A 24,483-nucleotide genomic window follows, 5' to 3' on the forward strand; every position below is an offset into this window, starting at 1 on the left:
ATGTGCTTTGGATCTTTAGTGTTCATACACAGGTGTTCAGAGCTTTTGCTCCAGCGGCATGTGTGATGTCGCACAATTACGAGACCCTATTAACACAAGAAAAGCGCCTACACGTTCAAGTGCAGACTAGTACAAGTGGGTACACTGCCTGAGCTTGACAGTGATGGATTCAACCACCCATACATTTGTGTACATTAAAAACGTACACCCAGTGTTTTGTTATTAGTGTGCTGTAATCCCAGCTTTAACTCCTCCACAATAGGACAATCACCACTGATTTTTTCTAGCTCTAAAGTCACTGCGATCAGAAGGAGAAGCCGATCTCCATAACTGGTTTGGCACCTGGGTTAAAAGAATCAACTTTCTCCCTCAGGCAGCTAATAACTCATTGCAATGCATGCCTGCCAAGTCTGGATTCCATAGCTTAAGGTTTTAGTGGGAATACAATAAAATATGTTCAGCGTCTCATCTTCGTTACATGAAACATTTCTAGAACATACTGCAAAAAGATTAAAAACAACAACAAGAAAATGAATATACAAAATTTCTTCAAAACACCAGCGATCCCTTATGAATGAACACAATCACCTCATTTTACCACGCCTCCATCAGCCTGAAGGTAAGTGCGAAGACAGCCAGATCTGAAGATGTTGAAGGAAGGATGGGCCAGCTTCTTCACTGCCCTGCTTGGACCCTTCACAGAAGGCTGATGATGATGCTGTGAGTTAATATCATAAATTTAAAAAAAAGATACAGAGGCTTCTGCAACACAAACAGTGGGAAGACGAACAATATCATAAATGATCTGGTCTTCCAGAAAAATCCACCTGAATGACACTATCCCGTCCTCAGCACATAGGACAATGAATCAGCCATTCAACATTTTAGATAAGATGATAAGGATGTGTTTTGTTTATCATGAGCATGAGCCTTAGGCTATTATCTTTTACAAAGATCAAAAAAGTAATCTGCCAATTCAACATTTAATAAAAGAGTGCATAAAGGGAGGCAGGGTGAAGCCCATGGTGTTTTTCGGTGTGACCATAAATCAGGCATATGAGTGAATCCTACAGTATAATGTGGTATTACTTTGCTGTTGCTGAGGAAATAAAAACAAGAAGAAAAAATATTTTAGGAAAACAATGGGTCTACTGTGTTAAGAAAAGAACAAAAGCTGCTGCTCACCAAGTCTTTCCGTGTGTCTGCTTTATGCCACGCCCACATTTGTGATGTCACGTTAGGTATTTTTCATCACCTGTCAAAAGATTTGCGTTCATCGCCCACTGGGGTGTGGTCAGGAGTGAATCATGCTCGAAACTTTCAGGATACAGAGAAGCAGTGCAGCTGCAGTTTTCTGCATTTATGGAGGCTCAAAATGTGATGCAGCTCACCAGTAGGGGGTGGCAGAGAGAGCGCTCATATCAGACGTCAACAAAAAGCCAAATAAAGTTTCCTCTGGCTGGCCCTTGTTATGACAGTACATATTAATGTAATCGTCCTTTGAGCTATGTCTGTGGAGGCTGAGAGAAGCTGTTAAATGGAGAGTTCTCCGCCCCTCAGGTTGGTAAATGGTGATATGGAATCTAGGTTTGGATTCTAGCCAACGAGACCTTCAGTGGGCTATATGCATGGCACAAAAATATCCCTACTCTCATTGTCAGCATCAGCAGTAAACATAATAAAATCAAACCTCTGTGCTTAAAACTAAATATGGCATTACTAATATACAACATTTGAAGCTGCTATCTAAGGTGTACGTTTGGACGAATTAAAGAAAGGACATTTGTACACTAAAGCGAGGTGGAATATTGGTAAAGCTATGTGTCTTATGTATGTATGATATATCATAGTTTTACACGAGTAGTCGTCTAGTAAAAGGATAGGGTAACAAATACACACGCAGTGACTTTAGAATGTGACTGAACATTCCGAGTTCACAGTTTTACGAGGTTTCCCTGAATGCATCACGACACTGGCAGCTAGCCTAGCCGGCTAACTTGGCTAATCTGATTTATCGTCTCAGTTAAGCGCACATAACGCCAGCCAGGATTACCAAATTTAGTTTTCAGTATTTTTCCTTTTAGCTAACTATCTCCCTAACGCCAAACATCCTCCTAGTTCAATAATGGCATCGCTTGGGGAGCCCGTGCGATTGGAAAGAGGTGAAGTTAATTAGCTAGCTAGCTTTAGCTTAAAAATATTTGTTGTGATATGCGGGCGACATAAACCTAGCCTAGCTAGCATTAGCTCATTAAAGCAAGCGGTTTATTTTTTTGTCTGTGTACTCTGTTTTATGGTGGGATAACGATAGAATAGACATCTTGCGGTTAATTCTTGTATGATTATGTATATATAGTCACCCAGCTAAAGCAGCCACAGCTATTACGGCTACATTTTTGTACTTAGTACATTAGCCACCTAGCTAATATTAATGACAACAGACAGTGATTAGTCAATCTGGCTGGTTTGTTCACTGTATCTTACCATAAAAGAAAGAAGATTTTACAGTTACGCTGGTTGTATCATTATATTCATTTTTGTGACCTGTCTGTAAATAACAAGTTCTGGGTGTGTGTTGCTGAAATGTGCAGAGGAAGCCCAGATTTGTGTGATAGTTTAAACTTACGGGTTACACAAATACACACGTAAACCTTCACGATTAGAAATATTTAATAAAATTACAAATGCTTATGAATTCATTGCTATTAACGTAAGCTGTACATTCACAAAAACAAAATAAACAAAACAAAAACGTGATGCCTGGTGCCTTGAATTTACTTCATGTTACTCTGAGAGTTGCTTTATTATTGCATTATAGCGATTTGTACTAATTGTAGTATGTTCTGGTGACCGTGGGAGTCAAGCTTGTCCGGAGCATATCTATAATCAGAACAAATGTAGTGCAAGTAAATGTGCTCTGACACTGATGTGGGAAACTCTCACTGCCAATGCTAAAATCTACATTTGCAGGCCTCAGTAATGGTTATGTACATGTTCTTGTTGACAGATATCAACCGTGCTATTGAATTGCTTGATAAACTCCAGAGGACAGGGGAAGTGCCTCCCCAGAAGCTGCAGGCACTGCAGAGGGTCCTACAGAGTGAATTCTGTAATGCTGTCAGAGAAGTGAGTCTCTTTCGTCTTGTATCATTCACTTATCAAACACTTAATTAAGAGACATTAGTTCACAGTTTGGAGCTTAACCCTCTGCATCCCAATAGGATTCCCAATAGAATACTCCAGAATTAAGAAAAAGAGTGGAAGTCTGGTAAAAAAGTTAGTTTAAATTTAATGTCCAGCTATATATGACCATTTAAGATTTGTACATTTATGTTTTCAACATCTCTTTATCATTACTTCTTTGTCCTCCTCTTCTTCATCTGGCACATCCACCCCTCCTCTCTGCTCCCTAACCTCCAACTCATTCTCGTTTTCCTCACCTCACGCCTCATCCCCGCAACTGAAATTGAGACTCTAACATAATAAAACATGCATAAACATACTTATTCGTTCCCGATAATATAACTAACTAAATAACTAAAAGTGTACTGCCACTTTGGGACAGCTGATAGCCAGACGGCTATAAGAACAAAAGCTAGTGTATACCAGATAACATTAAGCTAGAGAGTCTGAACAATCACATTTCCCTTTGATAAACATTTTCACATCATATAAGTCCCCTTTTACAAAGTTTTGCAGCCTCCTCGAAATTGATGTGATCGAATGCTGTAAATAGTGGACTGACAACCGACACTGTTTACAGATGTACGTCAGCCATAGTGTGAAATAAAATGTAAAATATTGCAAAATACTTAAATTGCACAGCCATTTCTTTTTTCCCCCAGATTTATTCAAATTTTTAAAGTATACTGTGTCCAAAAGTGTTTGTGACAGTAGTAGAAATATGCTGGCTGCCCACAGCTTTTATGGGTTATAGAAGATTAACCCTTTGGTTTGGTTTGAATTCTTTGTGTTCGCCGGTTGAAATACTGTCCACTAATATCTCCTCAGGTCTATGAGCATGTGTATGAAACGGTGGACATCAACAGCAGCCCCGAGGTCAGGGCCAATGCCACAGCAAAGGTAGACAGTTGTCAGTTACTGTCTGAATACAAGATTTGGTCTTTTTGTAATCTTAATTTCAGACATTTAATTTCTTAAAATGGGTAATTTTGTGCTTTGACTGCAGTACATACAGACGAGATATCTAAACACCACTTTCCTATTTGTAGGCTACAGTGGCAGCTTTTGCAGCAAGTGAGGGACACTCACATCCACGAGTTGTGGAACTGCCCAAGACAGAAGAAGGGTTGGGTTTCAATATAATGGGCGGAAAGGAGCAAAACTCACCAATTTACATCTCACGGATCATCCCAGGAGGCATCGCTGACCGACATGGAGGCCTGAAAAGAGGGGACCAGCTTCTCTCAGTGAATGGAGTGGTGTGTGTGTGTAATTCACAGCATGGTTTACATTTTAGACTGAGCCTGAGCAAATTCTCTATTTCAGATTTTTTTTTTTTTTTTAAACAGACAGATATTAGAAATAATACATTCTTCAAAAAAAACAAATGCACAGCTAGATTTTGTTTCAGGATTTAAAAAAAAAGGAACTGCAATCACCGTGCAAAAATCTGGGTCCCATCTACTTGTAAAATCGTTGTTTATTAACTTGTTACACCATAATTTATTAATGAGAACTTGTAAGGCAGGTCAACAACTCTCCCGCTCGTTAAACTCTTCTAGTAGTGCCTTAAAATTAAGCTTATTAAAGCCTAATAAACAGGGGAGTGCTATAAGAAGATATCAGCTTGTAGCTTGGAGTTGTTGGCAACAGTTTGTCCATCATAGGGACTGACAGGATTCAATCAGTGGAATTTGGATCAACAAAGAAAACCAAAAAAATCAATAAAATCCCCTTTGCTCACCTGTGCTTTTTTATTTTCAGACTATCATCATCATGTTGGTTCATTGTTAGCCATAGAGTCTGACAATGATGGCCATTTACCAGCTAAACCTTCTTCAGTAATCCATATTACCAGTGAGCTGTCAGAAAAAAACCTCAGAAACCCTGTGGAGTCTTTGGTGTCTTCTTGCCGCAATGGAAAAGCATTTCCTTATGTCAGTGACAGGAAGCTGTCAATTGTGTACGTTTAGAAATAATACTAATAATAATAATAATAATGATGGTAGTAATAGTACATTGATGTAAATAATGAAGGTGTCAGGTTCCTCTTGTAAAGCTCTGGAAATCTTAATGTGTTCAACATGTTTATTATGGCTTAAAGATGGACACAGTGAGTACTGATGGAACACTGAATGTAAACGTGCCATGCTATTGTCTGGAAGTGTAAATCTCAAAGTTCAGCCAATAGCAATCATCCAGTTGACTTTGTTTATTGCTCAGCTTGTTCCCTCATTAAAATTTCCAAATTGCAGGCTGTTTTATGTGAACAGCTGCTAGAGCTTATGTTGGAACTACATTCACTCCAGTACATATAAAACTCTTGTTTACTCCAAAAGTGGCCACATACCTCGTTGCTCTTGTGTTTAATAATTGGACCCAGTAGGTTAATCTGTAGAGATCATGGACTTTTATCTGTTCCTGGTGAAATCGTAAACTCAATTTCTGTTTCTTTTGCCTTCAGAGTGTGGAAGGAGAGCACCATGAGAAAGCTGTGGAACTCCTCAAAGCAGCTCAGGGCACAGTGAAGCTGGTAGTAAGGTACACCCCCAAAGTCCTAGAGGAAATGGAGTCACGCTTTGAGAAAATGAGGTCGGCGAAGCGCCGGCAACAGAACAACTTTCCCAAGTAGGATTTTCCCATGTTGATGCCCAGCTCCCGTGTCTCTCCTTCTTTAGCCTTCTGGCCATCTGTTCTGATCCCTTTCTCATCTCCCCGCCCCTGAAAAAAGAACAAAAAAAGAACACGCTCATGTTTAGTTTTAGCTCATACATACTGTATATTGCGCTTCTGCCCTTTTCTTTAGCATTTTGATATTCAGCATCGTGTATTGTACTAGACACTACAACTCTAGACGAACACTAGGAAGATCACGATTGTCAGTGTGTGTCACACCATGTGCATTATTTTTGAATTGACAATTTGAATGCAACTTCTGAGACAAACTATACAACTGCTTTGACTGAAAAGGTAGTGTTTTTCAGTGATTTATCAGAGCCACTACCAAGTGCCTCAGGGCAAACACATTTATCTTATGTACTGTTTTTTCGTTTCTCTTCTTTCTTTAGCCGTTTAAATTTCTGGAAATTAAACTATTGTGGCAGGAATTAATTCATGCTTTTCACCTGTTTTCTCAGAGACCGTAGCTTTAGAGGTGCTGACGACAGTCTAAATTAGTTAAAAAGTGATAAGTTGTTAGATTGGTATTATGGCTACCCTACAAAAAGTAGCAAAAGTGCTGGATTATGTTTGAGCGTTCTCTAGGCTTACCCTGCAAGACTTTAACATCATGCCACGCTATAAAAAGCTCCAGTAAGTGATGTAATGGGGTCTCAGCAACTTGTGAACTAAATAGCTGACACCACAAAGACTCGCACATTTATCAAAAAAAAATAAACCCTCGAAACTCTGGAGTCAGTATGACATGAGATGAAAGTCAGTTATTTTGTTTTGACATAAATGAGGAATGTACTGTGTCACATTTTTACTCTGCCAGTGACAGAACTTGATAAGAAGTCAGTTATCCAGTGACCATCAGAATAAGATAAAATTAGGCATTTGTAAAATTCAGCTAGTCAGATGCCTACAGTCTCTGTAAGGCCCTGGTCATGCAAGCCTAGAAACCAAGCTGTGACCCCCTGGCAACCACCGATCATTAGGGAAAAATGTATATTATCCAGCCGATTGGAGATTGTTTGCTGGAGATTGCTGGCTATCTGTGAAATCGACTGCTACAGCCTCAGTCACAAAGGCTCAGAGGCTTGTTAGCAAATCCCTGGAAACCTCTGGTTGCCAGGGAAAATAAGTGTGCTCCCCAACCAGCTGGCAAGTAGTTGCTGCCAGCGACTACGTGAAATGATTAACAAAGAGGTTTGGTTGCTAGCTTATTGCTGTGGTTACTTACAGTTTGCATGGATAATACCAACTTAGCTCCAAATACTCGCCAACTGTTCACTGAGTGAAATTTCAAAAACTGTGACACAAACCAGAAGCTGATCCATTTGCGCCTTTTAAAACATGTTGACAGCAATAGTAAGACACAACTTTTACTTTGAAGGTGAAAGTTCTCCAAACTTGCACTCCCTCAAGTTTCACTATCGCTCAGCGAGTAATTGGCGAGTGTCTGAGATTTTTGGTGCAGCGCCCTCTTCGGAGCTCATTTCCCCCTGCTTGCAAGCAATCACCAACTAGTCAAGGAATACACGTTTTCCCCCTAGCAACCAGAGGACACCAAGGGGTTGCCAACCAGCCTCTAAGCCCGTGTGACCAAAACTTCAGTCACATTAATGCAGCATGTGAGTTTTGATCACTTGTTCAATGAATGAAATGTTAGTACACATACTGTATATAACCTCTACAGTGTTTGGTGTATTATGCTGTAAATGTGCTGCAGTGACATATATCTATTTGTAATCTTTCATCAGTTTTTTTTATTACATTTTGTAACTTAACATCTAGCAAGGGAGTCGTAAATCAAACATTCGCTTAACCTGACGTTTTTTTATTCACATATCGCATTCATGTTAAAGAACAAAAGACGATACAGGTGCTTGGGTAAGATCTATCGACAGCTACTTTTAAAAAAACCATTTTTTGATGCTTGTAAAATGTTAATAAAATGTTAGTAAAGCCCATATTTCAATAATTTACAGCAATAATTTCAAACTTGGTCTTGCCTGCATGTTATTACCAATTCATTTTCCATTCATCTTTGCGCAAATAAGTTTTTTTCTTTTTTCTTTTTTAGGTGGGTTGGGCACAAATGTACTCATATATAATATACAAAATGCATATCATAAAAATGAGAAACACTTTATTACCAAATACTGCCAAACAATCAAGTTTGTTCTGATGTGAATTGTTAAGCAGGCAAATCACAAAACAGTCTTAATTGTCTACTGTATATTTTAATGTGTAGGCTGCCACAGTTACACTTATTCATGTTCCACATTTTATAGTTATGAAGTGGCTGCATGTTTAGCTACTGTGTTGATAGTCATCATAGGGAAATCTTCATTCAGCATCTCAGTCAAACAAGTCCACAAGTCTTGGTTTTCTCTTAAAAATAAAATGTATTGTTTAAATTAAAAAAATCAACTCACTAGATGTCTAATCATCCACCTTTTTTGGCAAAATGTCTACAGGACAGATTTAACTTCAAAGATTTATTCCTAGAGGTTTTTTGTTTGCAGGGTAGTTCTAATAATATGTGTACAGAATTATGGAAACCAGGCTTTTGCTGACTAAGCCATACTATTGTCCAGTCTCAGGATCAACACCTGGCATTATTGAGACAGGAAGGTAGTAACGTAACGGTAGTGATTCCTATCGGTGTAGATTAACCATCCGATGCCAAACTGTTCTTCAGAAGCGAACCGTTTTATCGAGAGGGAGTCTTATGAGCATGCCGCTGATTGGCGTGTGCGGGCACGATAGATGTGTGCTGTCTGGTTCTTGTGACCATGTCATCTGAAATGAGGTCACTTTGAGTTTCCGTTTGCCTGGTTAGCTGCTCCATAGCTGTTTGTATTTCCATCTGTTTCTTTTATTACTTTATCCACCGTCTCCTGGCGTACTCTGATGTTCCCCAAGTTACTAACAAATCATAAATGGGATGTTCAGAGGTCCATCGGTACTGTTTTTGGGAGGATAAAATCTAAAATCCGGCTTCTGAGCTTTTGGTAATCGATCCTTTAAGTTTTAAAAGACTCGTAAAAAGATTACTGTAGATTAAATCCGTTGAAATGAATCACTGGTTAAAAAGCAGTACCTTTTATTAGTTGAAAGTGGCGTGCTAGTGTTGATGATTTGAATGTCTCTGCACGTTTCCCTCACATCAACTTGCTCAGCTGTTGCTTTGATTAGCAGGTTTTTGTAAGTCAGTGAAAGGGGTCATCGACTCTCATCTGATCGTATGGTACTTAAATAATGCTTTAAATATCACAAGAAATGACGACACATGACGAGTACAGGTAAAATTTGGTGGGTGAATCCCCTGTAATCCATTTATCTTTATGAAGACAGCTGAGTTGAAGGTCAAAGTCTCAAGTAAAACGCGCTGCAAATGTGGAATGCACATCAATTATCTATGCAAGGTCTTTAAAAAAAAACCTTTATTGGTGCAAAATAGTTGTCATTTTCCTCCAGAATGTTATTAAACTTACAACAATAAGGCTGTGTAGACGAATGTCTAATGAAATATGACATTCAGCAGGATTTTGAGAAGAGTTGCATGTAGTTGGATGATCCTATGAGATGTTTACAAATTTTGGGAGGTTTTTTGTTTGTTTTTTTGATGTAACATACTGATTACCATGAAGGAGTCAAAGAAGGCAATTGGCAAAACTTTGGGAGATGGCTCTCTATTAAACATTCATAAGCAGTAGTTAACAGGCTATAATGTAGTTGTAAACTAAAAGTTGTCAACAATGTGATGTATTCTCAAATTGTGACAGGCAATAGAATAAAAATATTTAAAAACATTAGAAATGTTCTTACGTGTCCTTACAACTACAGTATAGTGTGGTTTTGTTGGTTACTTGTACACTGCTGTACACACTAAAATGCTAAATAGTGGGATTTAAATAAGCGTTCCTGAATAGTTTCACGTAACAGTTTATTTAAACTACATTGATTATGCTTTTGTTTGGAGGCAGAACATTTAGCACAGCAGTCGGGGTGTACATAAAAGACTTAATATGATGTATAGTTTGTCCCTTGATTGTGTTTTAACTAACATTAGCTAGCTAGATTCACTTCTCACGCACATACAAACATGTATAGTAAATCAGGAAAAAAATGTAATGAGACTTGGTATTGATATTGCACACTCTCCACTGAATGTCACTGACTATAGTCTGATTTTAGTTACAAACCTTTGGTGAGGTAAACCTTCAACTTTCTACCCGTTTTCATTGTGTATTGGTCAATAGAGTATTTTTTTATAATGGTTTTCTTTTTTTGATATTTTTCTCAATTTTTATAAGTGATTTTCCTAAAAAAAAATCAGATACCAGGAATGATTGGTACTTCCATTTTGACTGTGTACCAGGGCCATATCAGCGCAGCGTCTCTGAAAAGCGGGGCAGATGTGGGACAGATTAACTGTCACAGATCAGCTCCTCTTTTCTGAGCTCTGCACTGATCTCTCCTTTCTTTCTAGGACCGAGACCAAACTTAAAATGTTGATACTGTTTTAGTCGTTGCTTATTTATGATTGCCTGTAGATAGTGTTGTGTTATTTTATGTTCTCTAGTCTGTTTATCTAATTTACTGTGTTACATTGATGTGGAATGTAAAATGTTGTGATGTAGAACATAATAGTTGGACAGGAGGCTTAATAAACCATGCTTAAGTTTATGACTTTTAAACGTGTTTTTCCACTATCTGTTACACGTTACATTCATTTTTAGAAAGAAAGACACATCTCTGTCACTCTTGTGGTACAAGGTAGGTGTCAAAAAGGTAAATCTATAAAGAAAAGAGTAGTATGGCAGCAGCGCAGCATGAAAAAGGTGGGTCATGTGATCAGAAATGGTAACATGGACCCTTCAGGGAATTCACAAGGCAAATTTGAAAGTGCTGTTGAGGGTGCTGGAGCCAGTTGCTAGTCTATTGCAGGCCTAGCAGAGAGAGAAAGACAGCCATTCACACTCCCATTTAAACTTTGGGCCAATTTAGTCATCAGTTAACCTAACATGCATGTCTTTGGAGCTGGAAGGCACAAAGAGAATGTGCAAGCTCCACGTAGAAATCTGTTCATCTCATCTGCAAATGATTTCTGCAATGCGGATACTTTCTAAGAGCAAAGACACAGGGAATAAGGAAAACTCTGGAAGATGAACTGATGGTTCCTGCTGTCAGAAGAGGTGCAGTCTCAGCAGGTTTTAGCTGCTTGTGTTCTGCTAACCCTGCATGCAAAATAGTACAAAAATAATGAAGCAAAAATAACATCATCTTCTTTCCGTTGCTCTCTTCAGGGGTCCGCCTCCATCTCACCCTATCAAACATCCTCCAGTCCACTGTGTGTCCTTCTTCACTGCATCCATGAACAATCCTCCTTTCCTGGTAGCTCCATCTTAAACATCCTCTGTCATTTCTTATCCTTTCCATTATGGTCACTCCCGTCTTTTTAACTCTGCCACCTCCAGCTTACCCTGCTGTTTTATTGTCAGTGCCACCATCTCCAAACCAAACCATACATCACAGCAGGTCTCATCTTATAAACTTTCACTTTTTCTGCTGTCCTTCTCTCACACTCACCCCTTTTCTACACCCTGCCTGCACTCTCCTCTTCACATCTCTTGTGCGATTAAAATCAATTTAATTAAATTTTATTTATATAGCACCAAATCCCAACAACAGTTGCCTTGAGGCGCTGTAAAGTAAAGATTCTACAATGATAGCTAGAGAGAAAACCACAGTAATCATAACCCCCCTATGAGCAGGCACTTTGGTGACAGTGGGAAGGAAAAACTCCCTTTTAACAATAAGAAACCTCCGGCAGAACCAGGCTAACATAAGGACGGCCATCTACAGTCTCCAGTGGAGGGTGAGGGGAGGAAGACAGGACAAAAAACACACTGTGGAAAAGAGGCCCTGTCCGTTGCTTCGGATGGCCCCTAGGTTTTCAAACTCAACTGAACTAATGCAGTTACACTGGTCTCATTAAGCATTTTTAGTTGATAAAACTAAGTATTTGAGGTATTTTTAATTTGGAAATTAAACCTCGTCTGCTTACTTGTTCACTAGATGGAAAAATGTCCATTGCATAAGCAAAAAAACTGTAAATAGAAAAGCACTGGCCTTTCTATCAGCTAAAAAGAAGAGACACTAATCAACCAGCATGAGTCAGTGTGGAGAACTGAACTATCAGTGGAGGAAGCAGCTGTGATTTCCCAGCTCAACAAAACAAATATAGGCCTGGTGATCTTTATGGACCCTGGCAATATTTATGTTTTTTTTATTGCATAGTTGTTGTTATTTCTCTCTTTTCTTTCACTCCAGGATGTTTAATTATTTTTTGAAACATGTAGCACTACTTGTTATGGCATAGAGGAAATGGTCAAATATTTGCTTTCACATACTTCCAGATCATCACCAAAACTAAAAGGTAAGGAAACGTGGTCGGAGCATTATGGAAATACCCAAATGGATGTGAAAGTAGAACATAAAAATAAAATCACAACCATGACAATCATGAGTAAGTTCAGAATTCCATTTAAAACTGTATTAATCATTAGATGCATATAGAAAAATCAAGTAGCATAGAAACTGGAAATTCGTTGTCTGAATAAACGGCTTTCGTGTGAATGTGATTCATAAGCCTTTTTCACAGCAGCTATTTTGACTTCTCTAATATAACCAACTATGGCTCTATGCCACAAACATATAGACATACTATGTGGCAGGTTGAAATTAATTTCTGACGTCACACAATCACACAAAGAGAGACACGGCCATCAGGGGTAGAGCGAAATGCATAGGATAACAGCGGGGAACAAAGTAAAGGAACGAATGACATGACTGCGTGAAGGTCAGCAGTTCTTTTGTGTCCATCGTTTTCCTTTATATTCGAAACATATTCAATATGAGTCATCTCTGTGGGTTGATTGCTCCAGAGGGCGGAGGAGCTGACACTCATTGATATCCAGAGATATTTTCTGTTGGCTCCTTCCACAAAAAAGGAAAGATAAAGTACAAATCCATAAAACAAGTATTTCCTAAGGTTTTTTCAATGCAAAGATAAATTGTTAACATTCACAAATATCAAGGCTAATAATACACTATACAGACAAAGGTATTGGGCCACACTTCTTAATCTTTGAAATTTTAAAAGTAAACATTAAAAGGTTCTATTGGGGCTTGTAGTAAAAAGCACCTAAGCCACCAACACTCTGCAGACTCAGAAACTGCAGCGCTCCAAACCTCTGGCATTAACATCAACATGAAGACTGTGCACAGGTAGCTTTGAGGTACAAATCGCCATGAATGATGAAATCCAGAAATAAATGCTTACTCACTAAATGTTATACATCCAAGATCGTTTAAGACAACAGTCTGCCTATCTGACAAGTATCCCTCTCAGGTAACTCCTGCAAGTTTGCTGCTCTTGTCAGTATTAAGTAGTCTTTGCACCCCATCCAGACTGTATATGTCTGAGAGGAAGGAGGTCTGTAACAAGAGCTCGGGCCTGTTCTCCTGGAACCAAGCAGCGCACGTGACAGCGATTCATTAGAGCTGGTTGTTCACACTACAGCTTGAGAGCACAGCACAGCTGCTGCCTTCTCATGGCATTGACGCCATCCGTCGCAGGCTCTCATGTGTGGATGGTTCACTTCGTCTCTTCTGGCAACTGAAATCAATCACACCCAGGACCAAACGCAGCAGCAGCGGGGACAGAAGAAGAGGCAGGAAGCCAAACCGGACCAGGAGCCAAGTGAGCAGTAGCAGCAGACAAGGAGGAAGAAGCTGATTCATGTTCATATACAGTGTAACACACACTGAAATGGTTAGAGGAGAGCTGCTGCAGAGTCACGAAAGCACAAAGCTTCATGTGCAAAAAGATGCAGATGATTTATAGATATTATCTGATTATTATCTTATCTTATACATGAGTATTGACCCAAATAATGAGGTGGGGATGGACTTCTGCAAACAGCACCAGAAGAAGGCTGATAAAAGTCTCCTGGATGAGATACAAATATGGATTCCCAGTAACCTTTGTGGATCATTTAAGATTTTATTTACTTTTCCTGTTTAACTGGACAGAGTGCAAATTAAAAAACAAGCGAACTATAATTTAATGTTGCACTATGCTGAAATAAATCTCAGAGGTTCGTTCCCACCCATCTTGAAAAATCACAAGATTAAAATAATACATCTACATAAATGTCTTTACTGCTTTTCTTCTTGTTTAGTTCCTCACTATCTAACAGGGTTATGATTAGGCTTTACAAACGTCTCTAATACTGTATTATTAGTTAATTAGCAATTGATTACTATTATGCATTATATTAGGCACTATGTTAACAAAAAACAGCTGTGTTTTGCGACATTGATTTGTCCATATTGTAACCCTGGCTCACTGGAAGTTAGTTCCAAAGAAACTCGGCCCACAACTTGTAAACTTTTACATTTATTCACAGTTGGTCAAGTTTCATATATAATAATTTATAATCAAAGAAAAATGTCCACAGGATGTCCACTCTAGGCCTCCAAGTGTCCACAGCCAAACCACTCACATACTCAGTACAGGAGCCTCTCAAGGTTGCGGCTGGAGCCCTTCTCTTTACTCTACATACTCTGTATGCATATGACTGCACACTGCGTTGTAACACAAAACCCAACACTGAGTCCACAGACAATGCCATGGCGGGGCTGATCAGTGGAGGAGATGACTCTGCCTGCAGAGGTTCAGAAGATGACAGGCTGATGTGCTAAAAACAAGTTGGTTCTAAATACCAACAGGACCAGAGAGCTGATAATTGATTTCAGGAGAAGTCAGAATGGCCACTTACCACTGAACATACAGTGCTGTTCTCAGGAAACAGTCTGTGTTATGCTTATTTAATGAGGCGGTGCGTGTTGTGTGTCCATGTGAGGTCCCTGAAACCGGAGACTCTCTAGACGCCCTTATGTATACAGTGCTGTGAAAAAGTATTTGCCCTCTTCCTGATTTCTGTCTTTTTTTCATATTTGTTCACAACACATATATGGAAAAGGGTTGGAGAGAGTGTCAAGTTTCAGGGGCCTCACACAGACACACAACACACACTGCCTCGTCACAAAAAGTACAACATAGACTGTTTCCTGAGAACTCCTGAGAAATTAATTTTCAAGGAAGTGTAGTGTCACTTTTTTTTTTACACAGCGACATTAAAGTAACCTTGATTCTTGTAAAAGTGACATTTCATCCAGCGCTTCATATCAATAAAGCATGTAGTTACAAGCTCCAAATCTTTTATACAGGATATGAGTACATCAGAGGGACAGCTTAGTTTGAACGGTTTGAAAGCAAAGTTAGAGAGACAAAGGATGTTGAATATGGAGATGCCAGTTAGGAGCAAAAGAGTAAGACCACAAAACTGATTCATAGAGTGAGAGATGGAGGACATGGAGAGGATTGGTATACCAGAGGAGGATGCAAGACATAAAGTGAAATTAAGGCAGATATTCAATCCACGGTGAATCCAAGATCAAATCCAATCCAAGAAGAAGAAGAAGAAGAAGAAGAAGAAGAATGTATTTTTTGTGTAATATTTCGCGTTAGGTAAAGTTTTTACACCGAGGTTGCAAACACACTCCTGAGCAGCAGGCCTCGCCTCGGTTCCTGCTTACTTTTAATGCTTTTACGAAGAAGAAAGGCTACTTTGCTTTTTTCCGGTGACGTAACTTCCTTTCTGTCCCTGCTAACCTCAGAGTGAACACGCGCTCTCCTATCTAGCTCAAGTAAGTTTGGTTTTAAAACGTAAATAACGTATTAAACACTGAGAAAATAACTGAGCCACCCAGATAAGCATGTACACTTTCAGCCCAGGCATTTTAAGAATATTAAAGAGCGTTTAGCCAACATTAATTCCTTTCTTTGGCTCCCGGAGCTTACGCTAGGTTGGCTAATGGTAGCGGAGAGCCGCATGGGTGTTAAAATTATGCCGTGTTTTCCCACATTGTCGCATTTTTGAGGATTTATAGAGGTAGAGAAAACAGTATTTTAGTAGAAGCATATTCAATATTCGAAAATATGTAGTTTTTAGATGAGTGGACGATGGGTATCGGCTGTAAAGTAAAGCAGCGAACTTCTGTTTTACTGAAAATCGCCGTAATAACTCAGAAATGCGTTGGGATCACAGTCCTGTAGCTGTCTAAACCCAGGAAAAAACGGACCCCTAAAGGGGTCGACCCTACGTCTTTTGATGTTTTTTGTTTGTTTGGGGTTTTTTTTGTTAAATGATGCACTAACAAGGACAGCATTTAATATTCCCCTGCTTATAAACTGTAACATTTTCACATAAAAATCAGAGATTGAGCTTTTGAGGCATACCATAACTTTCTCCAGGCTTTGATTTTTATATAAAAATTTAGCATATGCTGATAATGAAGAAAAATTAACATGTTGTATGAGTTGTTGTGTTTCCACTTTTGTTAATGCAAAAACAGATTGTCTGAACTTTAGACATAACTCATTTTCCTGTGTCCATAAAAACATCCCGCATGGTTACTAATGTTTCCAGTAAACTTGGTGTTTCAGGATGCGTTACGTTGCTGCTTACCTGCTGGCTGCCCTCGGTGGCAATGAAAACCCTGATGCCAAGGACATCAAGAAGATCCTGGAGAGCGTTGGCATTGAAACCGATGACACACGCCTCGACAAGGTACACAGCCACCTGCTCCTGTTTGTGTTTTATTACTGTTGTGGCTTCAGTTTTTCCCGGCAGCTGGTTCCTACCTTTAGGTTATGTTTATAATTGCGTCTATCTTTCTCTCTCAACAGGTTATCAGTGAGCTGAAGGGCAAGAACGTGAATGACGTTATTACCACAGGTGAGTTTCCCACAGTTTCATTTATGTGTGTGTGAGACCATGATTAATTTTGGTTTACAATTTTGTTTGGCTGAAATGTTGTTAGGTCTGAAAGTTTAGAATTAAATGGCTTCAGGCAGTATTTTAATACTGACATGGACTCCCTGCAGGGGTCTGAACTAGTTTATGATGTTGGATACTGTGACTAGTGATAAACTCATTTGACGCACAGGGAAAACAGATTTAAGGGTAAAAAAAAAAAGAGTTATTAAAAATATGAGTGAACTAAGCTCTCAATGCTGGATTCCTCCGTAATGGAGGATGGCACACTGTGTATGGACCACAGTTATACTGGAGAATTTGTTCATTGAAAATGGTTCATAAGGGTATTGTGTATAGACAAATTACTTATTGTATGCACAAATTATACTTCTTAATTAATTTTTATTAGTCATCTTACACACTCAGTGCAATAGGAGTAAAAAACAGAAACCCAGTAGCAAGTTTAAAAGACTAAAAAAAGAACTCATTACTAAACTACTACTAAAAAAGATACAGCGAAGAACAACAGAATGAAATATAAACGTCATAATGTAGAGTACTGCAGATGGGCAGAAAAGTGGCACAGTGTTAAAGGGTTAATATCAGTGCTACTGGTGCATGCAGCAAGTGATACTTGTAATGCAAAAACAATCCTAAAATACAGTTGGGATGGTGTGAGTGCAAGTTGCAAAACATCAATATTTGATTTTCTTATTTGGGTCTTCGTGATAGCTGATCTTGCACCCTATTTGTGGGCTGAAATAAAATATTTCCTGAGTGTGTCATGGTGCATTTGCTGTGATAATGAGTTTTCTTGCCATAGTTTCTATAAACCCGCAGGGCATGATATCTCACTGGACAAAGTGAATCGATTTGAATATAAGATAAGAAAAAAGTTGTATTTAATCAGATGTGTAAAGTCAGACCACATGTAATGATAACGGACCGTTTCTGACCTCTGTCTTGTTTCTGACTGCTGAGTGTCGATGTTATCACTTGTGCTTCATGTCTGCCAACTCGTGTCTCCTCAGGTTACGGTAAGCTGGCCAGCATGCCAGCAGGTGGTGCCGTAGCCGTTGCCAGCTCTGCAGCTGCTGGCTCGGGCGGAGCCGCAGCTCCTGCTGCAGGTGAGCATTGCAGCTTAGCACCTTGTTTGGCACCATCAATCATATTTGCCACTTTGTGATTTTGCCTTCACCTTGTATGCTTGTACGACTACATGGAGCCAAATAATGATCTGTTGACATGAAAGATGCATCTACACAAGTTAATCTACACAAAATCCGCACTATACTGGGTAAATACAGTGCAGGCATTTAAATTTATTCTACGGTTTTAAGTTGAATGGTTTTAGAAAAGAGGCTTTTTTTGTTTTTATATTAATACAGCAGCGTGTAAGAAACACTCAACAAAAACTGGGAAATTCCAAAATAAAAATCAGTTGCATTTAAATATATTTTAAAACAACCGTTATATTAGGCAACCACGTGAGCAGGTTGCTGTGTCATGGTGATGACAGCAGGACGTGATGTCAAGTGCTTTTTGTTTTTCAGCTGAGGAGAAGAAAGAGGAGAAGAAGGAAGAGTCTGAGGAGTCCGATGACGACATGGGATTCGGCCTTTTCGATTAAACTCCTTGAACTGATCAATAAAGTTTTTACAAAATCCCTCTTATGCAGCTTTTCTCTTTACTTTAAAACTTGTGTGTGGGGGGGTTGTGTAATTTGACCTGATCGGGCCTATTCTTTGTTCGGGTATGTGATCTTATTCAGTTTAATGGAGAAAAAAAAACTGAAAAGGCTCTGGCTGATGAGATTGAGCCCAGTGTTCAGTAGATGGCGCTGTGGAGCCTTTGAGCGCTAAAGCAGACGACACCAAATCCTTCATTTTTGGGCTTTTGTTCAGCGGTTTGAATTATCCACGAGCTTAGACGCAGATATCCACACTTGACACCTGTGAGGCTAACACTTAAATTATTAACAGCTAGGGACAAAGTGTCACGTGACGGCGAACTGCTGCCGGCACGGCTGAAGCTGCACGTAGTCCTCTGTGCGTCAGCAGCAGTGAGCCTCAGAGGGGGAAAAGCAAAGTTGCAAAAAAAGAAGTATTAGTTTTGAGGAAAAGAAAGGATGCTGCTGCTTCAATTGCATAGCGTAAAGGTAAATAAGACAGTTGTGTAAACGATAAACGCTTCGCCGATTGAGTGTCGGCAGCCTGTCGCTATGACAACTTTACACATTAGTAAATATCTATTCGCATACATCTTAATGTTTTATAAAATACATATTTAACAAGTAAGAAGACTGTTTTGCAGTGCTTGATGTGAGTAAAACGTAAAACTACATGTATGTAAAATTCGAACGTTGGTCTAGAAATGATACTTTTATGGTTAATTCATTAGATTTTAGCAGGGAACAAACGGTTTTACAAAACAGCTCAGGTGTAATAAGCAATAATAAAATTAAAACAAACACTCTCCTGAAAGCATATATTATCAGCGTGTAAAGGTCAACACCCAGAATGTAAATTATTCACCACAGTATAAACCGCGCAGGCGTCCAGTATCAAGAGCGATTTTCTCTCATTATATGGGACCAAACATCACATGTTGTTTTTATTGACTGGGAGTTCTACTGAATGCCTCTTCCAAGTATCTAGGGTGACAAGGTGTCCTGCTTCACGTGGAGCTTAACAGCATTTTTATACCTTGAACCCTTGTCCCACATATTAGGACATTGCTCTATATTTGGCTCTTGTTTAAAAGAGACAGATAGCTCCCTAGAAAGATTTGGCTCAAATATGGATTCGTTCCTACTGAAAACTAAAGATCAAATGCTGAAATATTTGCTTCCTTGTAAAAAGCTTTAACATTTTAATTTAAAAACAATTACAGCATATTTGTTCTTTTTTATGATCTGTGCCAAAATTTTAACCGAAACACCTTGTCCGTGTTTACTTTTCAAGTTAGATACATTAAAAAAAAATTCAAACAACCTCCAAACTTTAGAAATGGGTTCCAAGCAAACATACACTCAGTGGACAATTTGTTGGGTGCACCTGTTCAACAGCTTGATAATGTAAATACCTAAAATCAGCCAATCACACCGCAGCGGCTCAGTGCAAGTAGGTTTTTAAGGATGGTCACAATGACTTGCTAGTTCAAACCAGTTCAAACCAAGCTATCATCACAATGGGGGAAGAAAGATGATTCAAGTGACTCTGAACGTGGTTGCTGGTGTCAGATAGGCTGGTCTGAGTGTTTCAGAAACTGCTGATCTATTGGGATTTTCCCACACAAACATTTCTAGGGTTTACGGAGTATGAAAAAGAGAAATTATGCAGTTTCTCTGGATGAAAAGCCTTGTTGATGTCAGAGGAGAATTGCCAGACTTGCTTCAAACTCTGGAAAACAACAGTTACCGAAATAACCACTCATTACAACAAAGGTGTGCAGAAGAGCATAACACTGGATACACAAAACCTGAAGCAGTTACACAGCGGACGACCACACTGTGTGCTACTCTTGTCTGCAAAGAATGGGAAACGGAGGCTACAATTCACACAAACTCACCAAAATTGTACAACAAAAGACTGGATAAATGTTGATCTCATGAGTCTAAATTTCTGCTCCCACATTCAGAATCCTGATCAGAATTTGGTGTAAACAAGATGAAAATACTGATCCATACTGTCTTGGATCAGTGGTTCAGACTAGCGGTAGTGGTGAAAAGATGTGGGGATATTTTTCACCATGCTTTGAGCCCCTTAATATCAACTGGGCATTATTTAAACACCACAGCCCACCTGAGTACTGTTATTGACCATGTCCATCCATTTGTGACTACAATGCACTTATTTGTGGATAGCTACTTCCAGCAGAATAATGTGCCATATCACAAAGCTTGAATCATCCCAAACTGTTTTTTTGAAGATGACAATAAGTTCACTACACAAATGATCTCCATGGACACTAGATCTCAATCCAGTAGAGCACCTTTGGGGTGTGGTGGGTCAGGAAATGTACATCATGGAGCGAGTGTGTGATGCTGTCACATCAATATGAACCAAAATCTCTGAGGAGTGTTTATAGCACCTTGTTAAATCTAGGCGATGAAGAGTTTAGCTGGTCCAAACTTGTACTAGAAATTGTGAGTGTACTCTAGATCCCAGTTTGTTGGCATCTAAGTGAGGAAAACTACACACAATGCTCCAACAAATACAATACTTAGTATGTGCAAGTAGTGTTTATTTTTTTCTCTCATTAAAAACAAAAAGTGAAGAAACAAACAAAAACAACCCTAGGGAGAGCTGGTTGCCCCTTTGGGAAACCTTGCCTTGGTAATGACACAACAAGCCTACGCTATGGATTTTTACCAAGGCAACTCCTGTGCAGGGTGTCATAATGAACTTGTTAGTCATGTTCTGGTAAGTGATCATGAGACTGTTTCTTAACCTCCAATTTTCTGGAATGTTTTAATGACATAGTAAAAAAAAAATAAAAAAAAATAGATGAATCATTCCACGTGATCAAAGGTGAGTCAGCAGATCTTGTTACAAACCACAAACAGGACCAAAGACGTATGAACTAGTTAGTATTATCACTTCTAAGTTGACTTTGTTCACATGTGAATGAAAATGATGAAAAGGATGTTTTGAAATTAAACAAAATAAAGTCAAATAGGCTCACTAACACTGGGGTACGTGCTCTGATGTTCTGCCTCTTGGCCCCTCCCACACCCCCGCCAGGTGACGTCACTAAGTGCTAATCTACAGGCGCCTGAGTCGAAACATTCAGTCGTGTCTCTCGTTATCGGACAGTGAAGGTTACCTGCTTCAACAGTGCTTGAACGGCAACCTTTCAACTGTCTTTATACAGCACAGCACGGGACCAGTCGCTCCGATACATCGAGTGAATTTAAACTTGAAACATTAGCTAGCTTAGTCAGCCTTGAAAACCACCTAGCTCGGAAGCTAACTCTTTGTTTTGCTAACAACGCACTGCTTCGACCTCCTCTCAGCAAGACCTGCCACTGAAATTTGGTAAGGAAACGTTCCCTATGTTTTCTTTTCTTATCGTTATGTTTGATTATAGATTCCAGGCTGCCATTGGCTTTGTAGTTTGATAATACTGGTTCGATTTATCCGCTTCAGGTCGCAGTCAGTGTGGGCCTGTACGCATTTGGCTGCCCAAGCTTTGCGCAGTGTTTTCAGCGCCATGTGTGGCTTCCTTCAAACACATCGTACTAAATAAATATTTACTTTATTTAAACAAGTCGAGCTTTAACCAGATTCATACTTTACGTTGTGACTTATGTAATTAAGGCCTGTTTTAATGGTAAAGAGTGCAAAGTTTAGCAAATGTTTTCATGAAACTTTTTTTCCCCTGATTTTTGCCTTACGTAACGTACATGGCCTAGCCCAGTGATACTGTTTGATGAAAGAATAACGTTCGTCAAACATCAAAAATACTGAGCAACACAATCAGTATTACGCAGCTGTTATGAGGTGTGACACTTATAAGTCGAGCTATTGTCTGAGGTTCGTGGGCCAAACCCCAGAAATGTATTTAAACACAGTAAAAGGAGCCTATTTAAAAAAAATAAATAAATAAATAAATTAATCAGAACCTTTTCACTGCTCTTGAACTCGTCCTACTCTAATCACCTTTGCAATTAGTTACTGATATAATTGTGATTTTTATGTTTCAGAACCATGAGTTCCCAGGTCAGACAGAACTTCCACCAGGACTGCGAGGCTGCAGTCAACAGGCAGATCAACCTGGAGCTGTATGCCTCCTACGTCTACTTGTCTATGGTAAGAGCAATCCATGGTGCACGGTCAGATTAAAAAGGGTTATTGAAGGACAGCTCAGTGGAAAGTACCAGTCTGTAACATCTGGTGACATTTGGGTAATCGTGCTCAGAGAAAAGGGAAGTGTGAGTAGATTTTATTTATAATCAAGAAGTGATTTTAATTCCTTTTAACTAGGCTGCTATGTGGTATAAGTGCTGTGCTTGGTTTCAGTCCAGGTACAGCCATTGAGCTGAGAAAAAGGCAGGGGAAGTGGTTTCGGAGGTGTTGAAGCAGCCTACTGCCATTTAAAATGGATAAATAAATAACCCACTATCAGAGCAAGCTGCTTTTTAAACAGGATTAGTCAAATATAAGGGAGGTTTTTAAACTGAGGGGATATTAATGTTTAGGTATTGAATTAAAAAAAGTTGAAGTTCCTTTGAGTATGTATAAAGAACAGGCAGGCAACTATGGTTTCTGTCCTCTGTATGACAAGTCCTTTTTGTTTGTAATGGTTTTGGCAGGTAGATTTTAAAAACCTTACCTAAAGTTTACAAACTTTCTTCCTTACAGTCCTACTACTTTGATCGTGATGACCAGGCATTGCACAACTTTGCCAAGTTTTTCCATCATCAGTCGCATGAGGAGCGTGAGCACGCTGAGAAGCTAATGAAACTGCAGAACCAGAGGGGTGGAAGGATCTTCCTCCAAGACGTCAAGGTATGAGATTTGTGAAAACAAATGGACTGTAACTTATGTTAACTTCTGGCTGAGTGTGAGATTGTTCTGGGCTATCTTAAGCTTCACATAGGGACAGAGAGATACCAAGGGCGTGGGCGTGCAGAGTCTCTTATCGCTTTCGGGCGTGCAAACATGACCGCCAGAACTCGAGTGAAACGTTAAACCGCAAATCTGCTTTACATATTCAGGAAGCTTGTTTTTTAGGTCAGGTTGGTGAACGTTTATCTTTCATTAATAAATGTCTCACTTGTTTTTGGGTTTTGTTTTTTTATGATGCTTTAATTGCAGAAGCCAGACAGGGATGAGTGGGGCAGTGGTGTCGAGGCTCTTGAATGTGCCCTGCAGCTCGAGAAGAGCGTGAACCAGTCACTGCTGGATTTGCACAAACTCTGCTCTGAACACAATGACCCACATGTGAGTACTAAAATATGATGTGTATGTTACACAGCAAAGTGCAGTGAGAAGGAACACCAAAATTAAATTGTGAACACACGTAAGGCATGCTGATTGGTTGTACACCTGCAAATCTGGAAATCCATTTTATTTTTTGTGTAATATAAAAACATAGGTGACTCTGATGTGGCCTGTATGACATTTATTTTTAAAGTGTACGTATAATGCAGGAGATGTCTCTCCTTTCTTGGTTTTTTTGTTTGGTTTTTGTTTTGGTGTCGTCTTATTAAACCAAACTGTCTCTTTCAGATGTGCGACTTCATTGAGAATCACTACCTGGATGAGCAGGTGAAGTCCATCAAAGAGCTGGCTGACTGGGTGACTAATCTGCGCCGCATGGGCGCTCCCCAGAATGGCATGGCGGAGTACCTGTTTGACAAACACACTCTTGGCAAAGAGAGCAGCTAAATCTCTCACACCACATTTACTACAGCTTATGTGTATTTGTATCTTGCTTCAAAATGAAAAGCCATCTGCATGTTGCTGGTTAGACCTTTAAAGTTATTACTCATGTTATTATTAGAAGCCCCTGTGAGTTTGTTCAAACCCTCCCTATATCTTGCATGTCTCTCTACAATTAGAAATGCTCGTCATTGCTACATATTTGCTGTATTTTAAAGCCTGGAGGTGTTACTCAGACCAAATAAACCAACCCTCTGGATTCTGAACAGTTTTTTGTCTTTCATGTTTCTGTGATGGTAAAAGTGCAAAAAAACCTGCCTACACCAAACATCAATCTGTTTCAGTTCCTT

General features: G+C 39.3%; 3 protein-coding genes across 3 annotated transcripts; all 3 read left to right on the forward strand.

The window, feature by feature from the left end:
* Positions 1 to 1,951: 1,951 nt before the first annotated feature.
* Positions 1,952 to 10,542, forward strand: lin7c (lin-7 homolog C (C. elegans)). The gene is made up of 5 exons (XM_085455480.1): positions 1,952 to 2,162; positions 3,008 to 3,126; positions 4,012 to 4,083; positions 4,233 to 4,442; positions 5,648 to 10,542. Exons 1-5 carry the CDS (start codon positions 2,126 to 2,128, stop codon positions 5,813 to 5,815), a joined length of 606 nt encoding a protein of 201 aa, XP_085311606.1. The 5' UTR covers positions 1,952 to 2,125; the 3' UTR covers positions 5,816 to 10,542.
* Positions 10,543 to 15,550: 5,008 nt separating this feature from the next.
* rplp2b (ribosomal protein, large P2b) lies at positions 15,551 to 18,413 on the forward strand. Its single transcript, XM_085455490.1, has 5 exons — positions 15,551 to 15,633; positions 16,433 to 16,556; positions 16,676 to 16,724; positions 17,777 to 17,872; positions 18,299 to 18,413. The coding sequence occupies exons 2-5, from the start codon at positions 16,434 to 16,436 to the stop codon at positions 18,373 to 18,375; spliced, it is 345 nt and encodes a 114-aa protein (XP_085311616.1). The 5' UTR covers positions 15,551 to 15,633; position 16,433; the 3' UTR covers positions 18,376 to 18,413.
* A 3,073-nt stretch (positions 18,414 to 21,486) lies between these two features.
* fth1a (ferritin, heavy polypeptide 1a) lies at positions 21,487 to 24,399 on the forward strand. Its single transcript, XM_085455500.1, has 5 exons — positions 21,487 to 21,784; positions 22,453 to 22,558; positions 23,111 to 23,257; positions 23,567 to 23,692; positions 23,981 to 24,399. The coding sequence occupies exons 2-5, from the start codon at positions 22,457 to 22,459 to the stop codon at positions 24,137 to 24,139; spliced, it is 534 nt and encodes a 177-aa protein (XP_085311626.1). The 5' UTR covers positions 21,487 to 21,784; positions 22,453 to 22,456; the 3' UTR covers positions 24,140 to 24,399.
* The last annotated feature ends 84 nt before the right edge of the window (positions 24,400 to 24,483 follow it).

Source organism: Copadichromis virginalis, linkage group LG1 (genome assembly GCF_057382275.1).
Source record: "Copadichromis virginalis isolate Kocher_CV1m ecotype Utaka linkage group LG1, C_Virginalis_male_GT1.1, whole genome shotgun sequence".
Lineage (NCBI taxonomy): Eukaryota > Metazoa > Chordata > Actinopteri > Cichliformes > Cichlidae > Copadichromis > Copadichromis virginalis.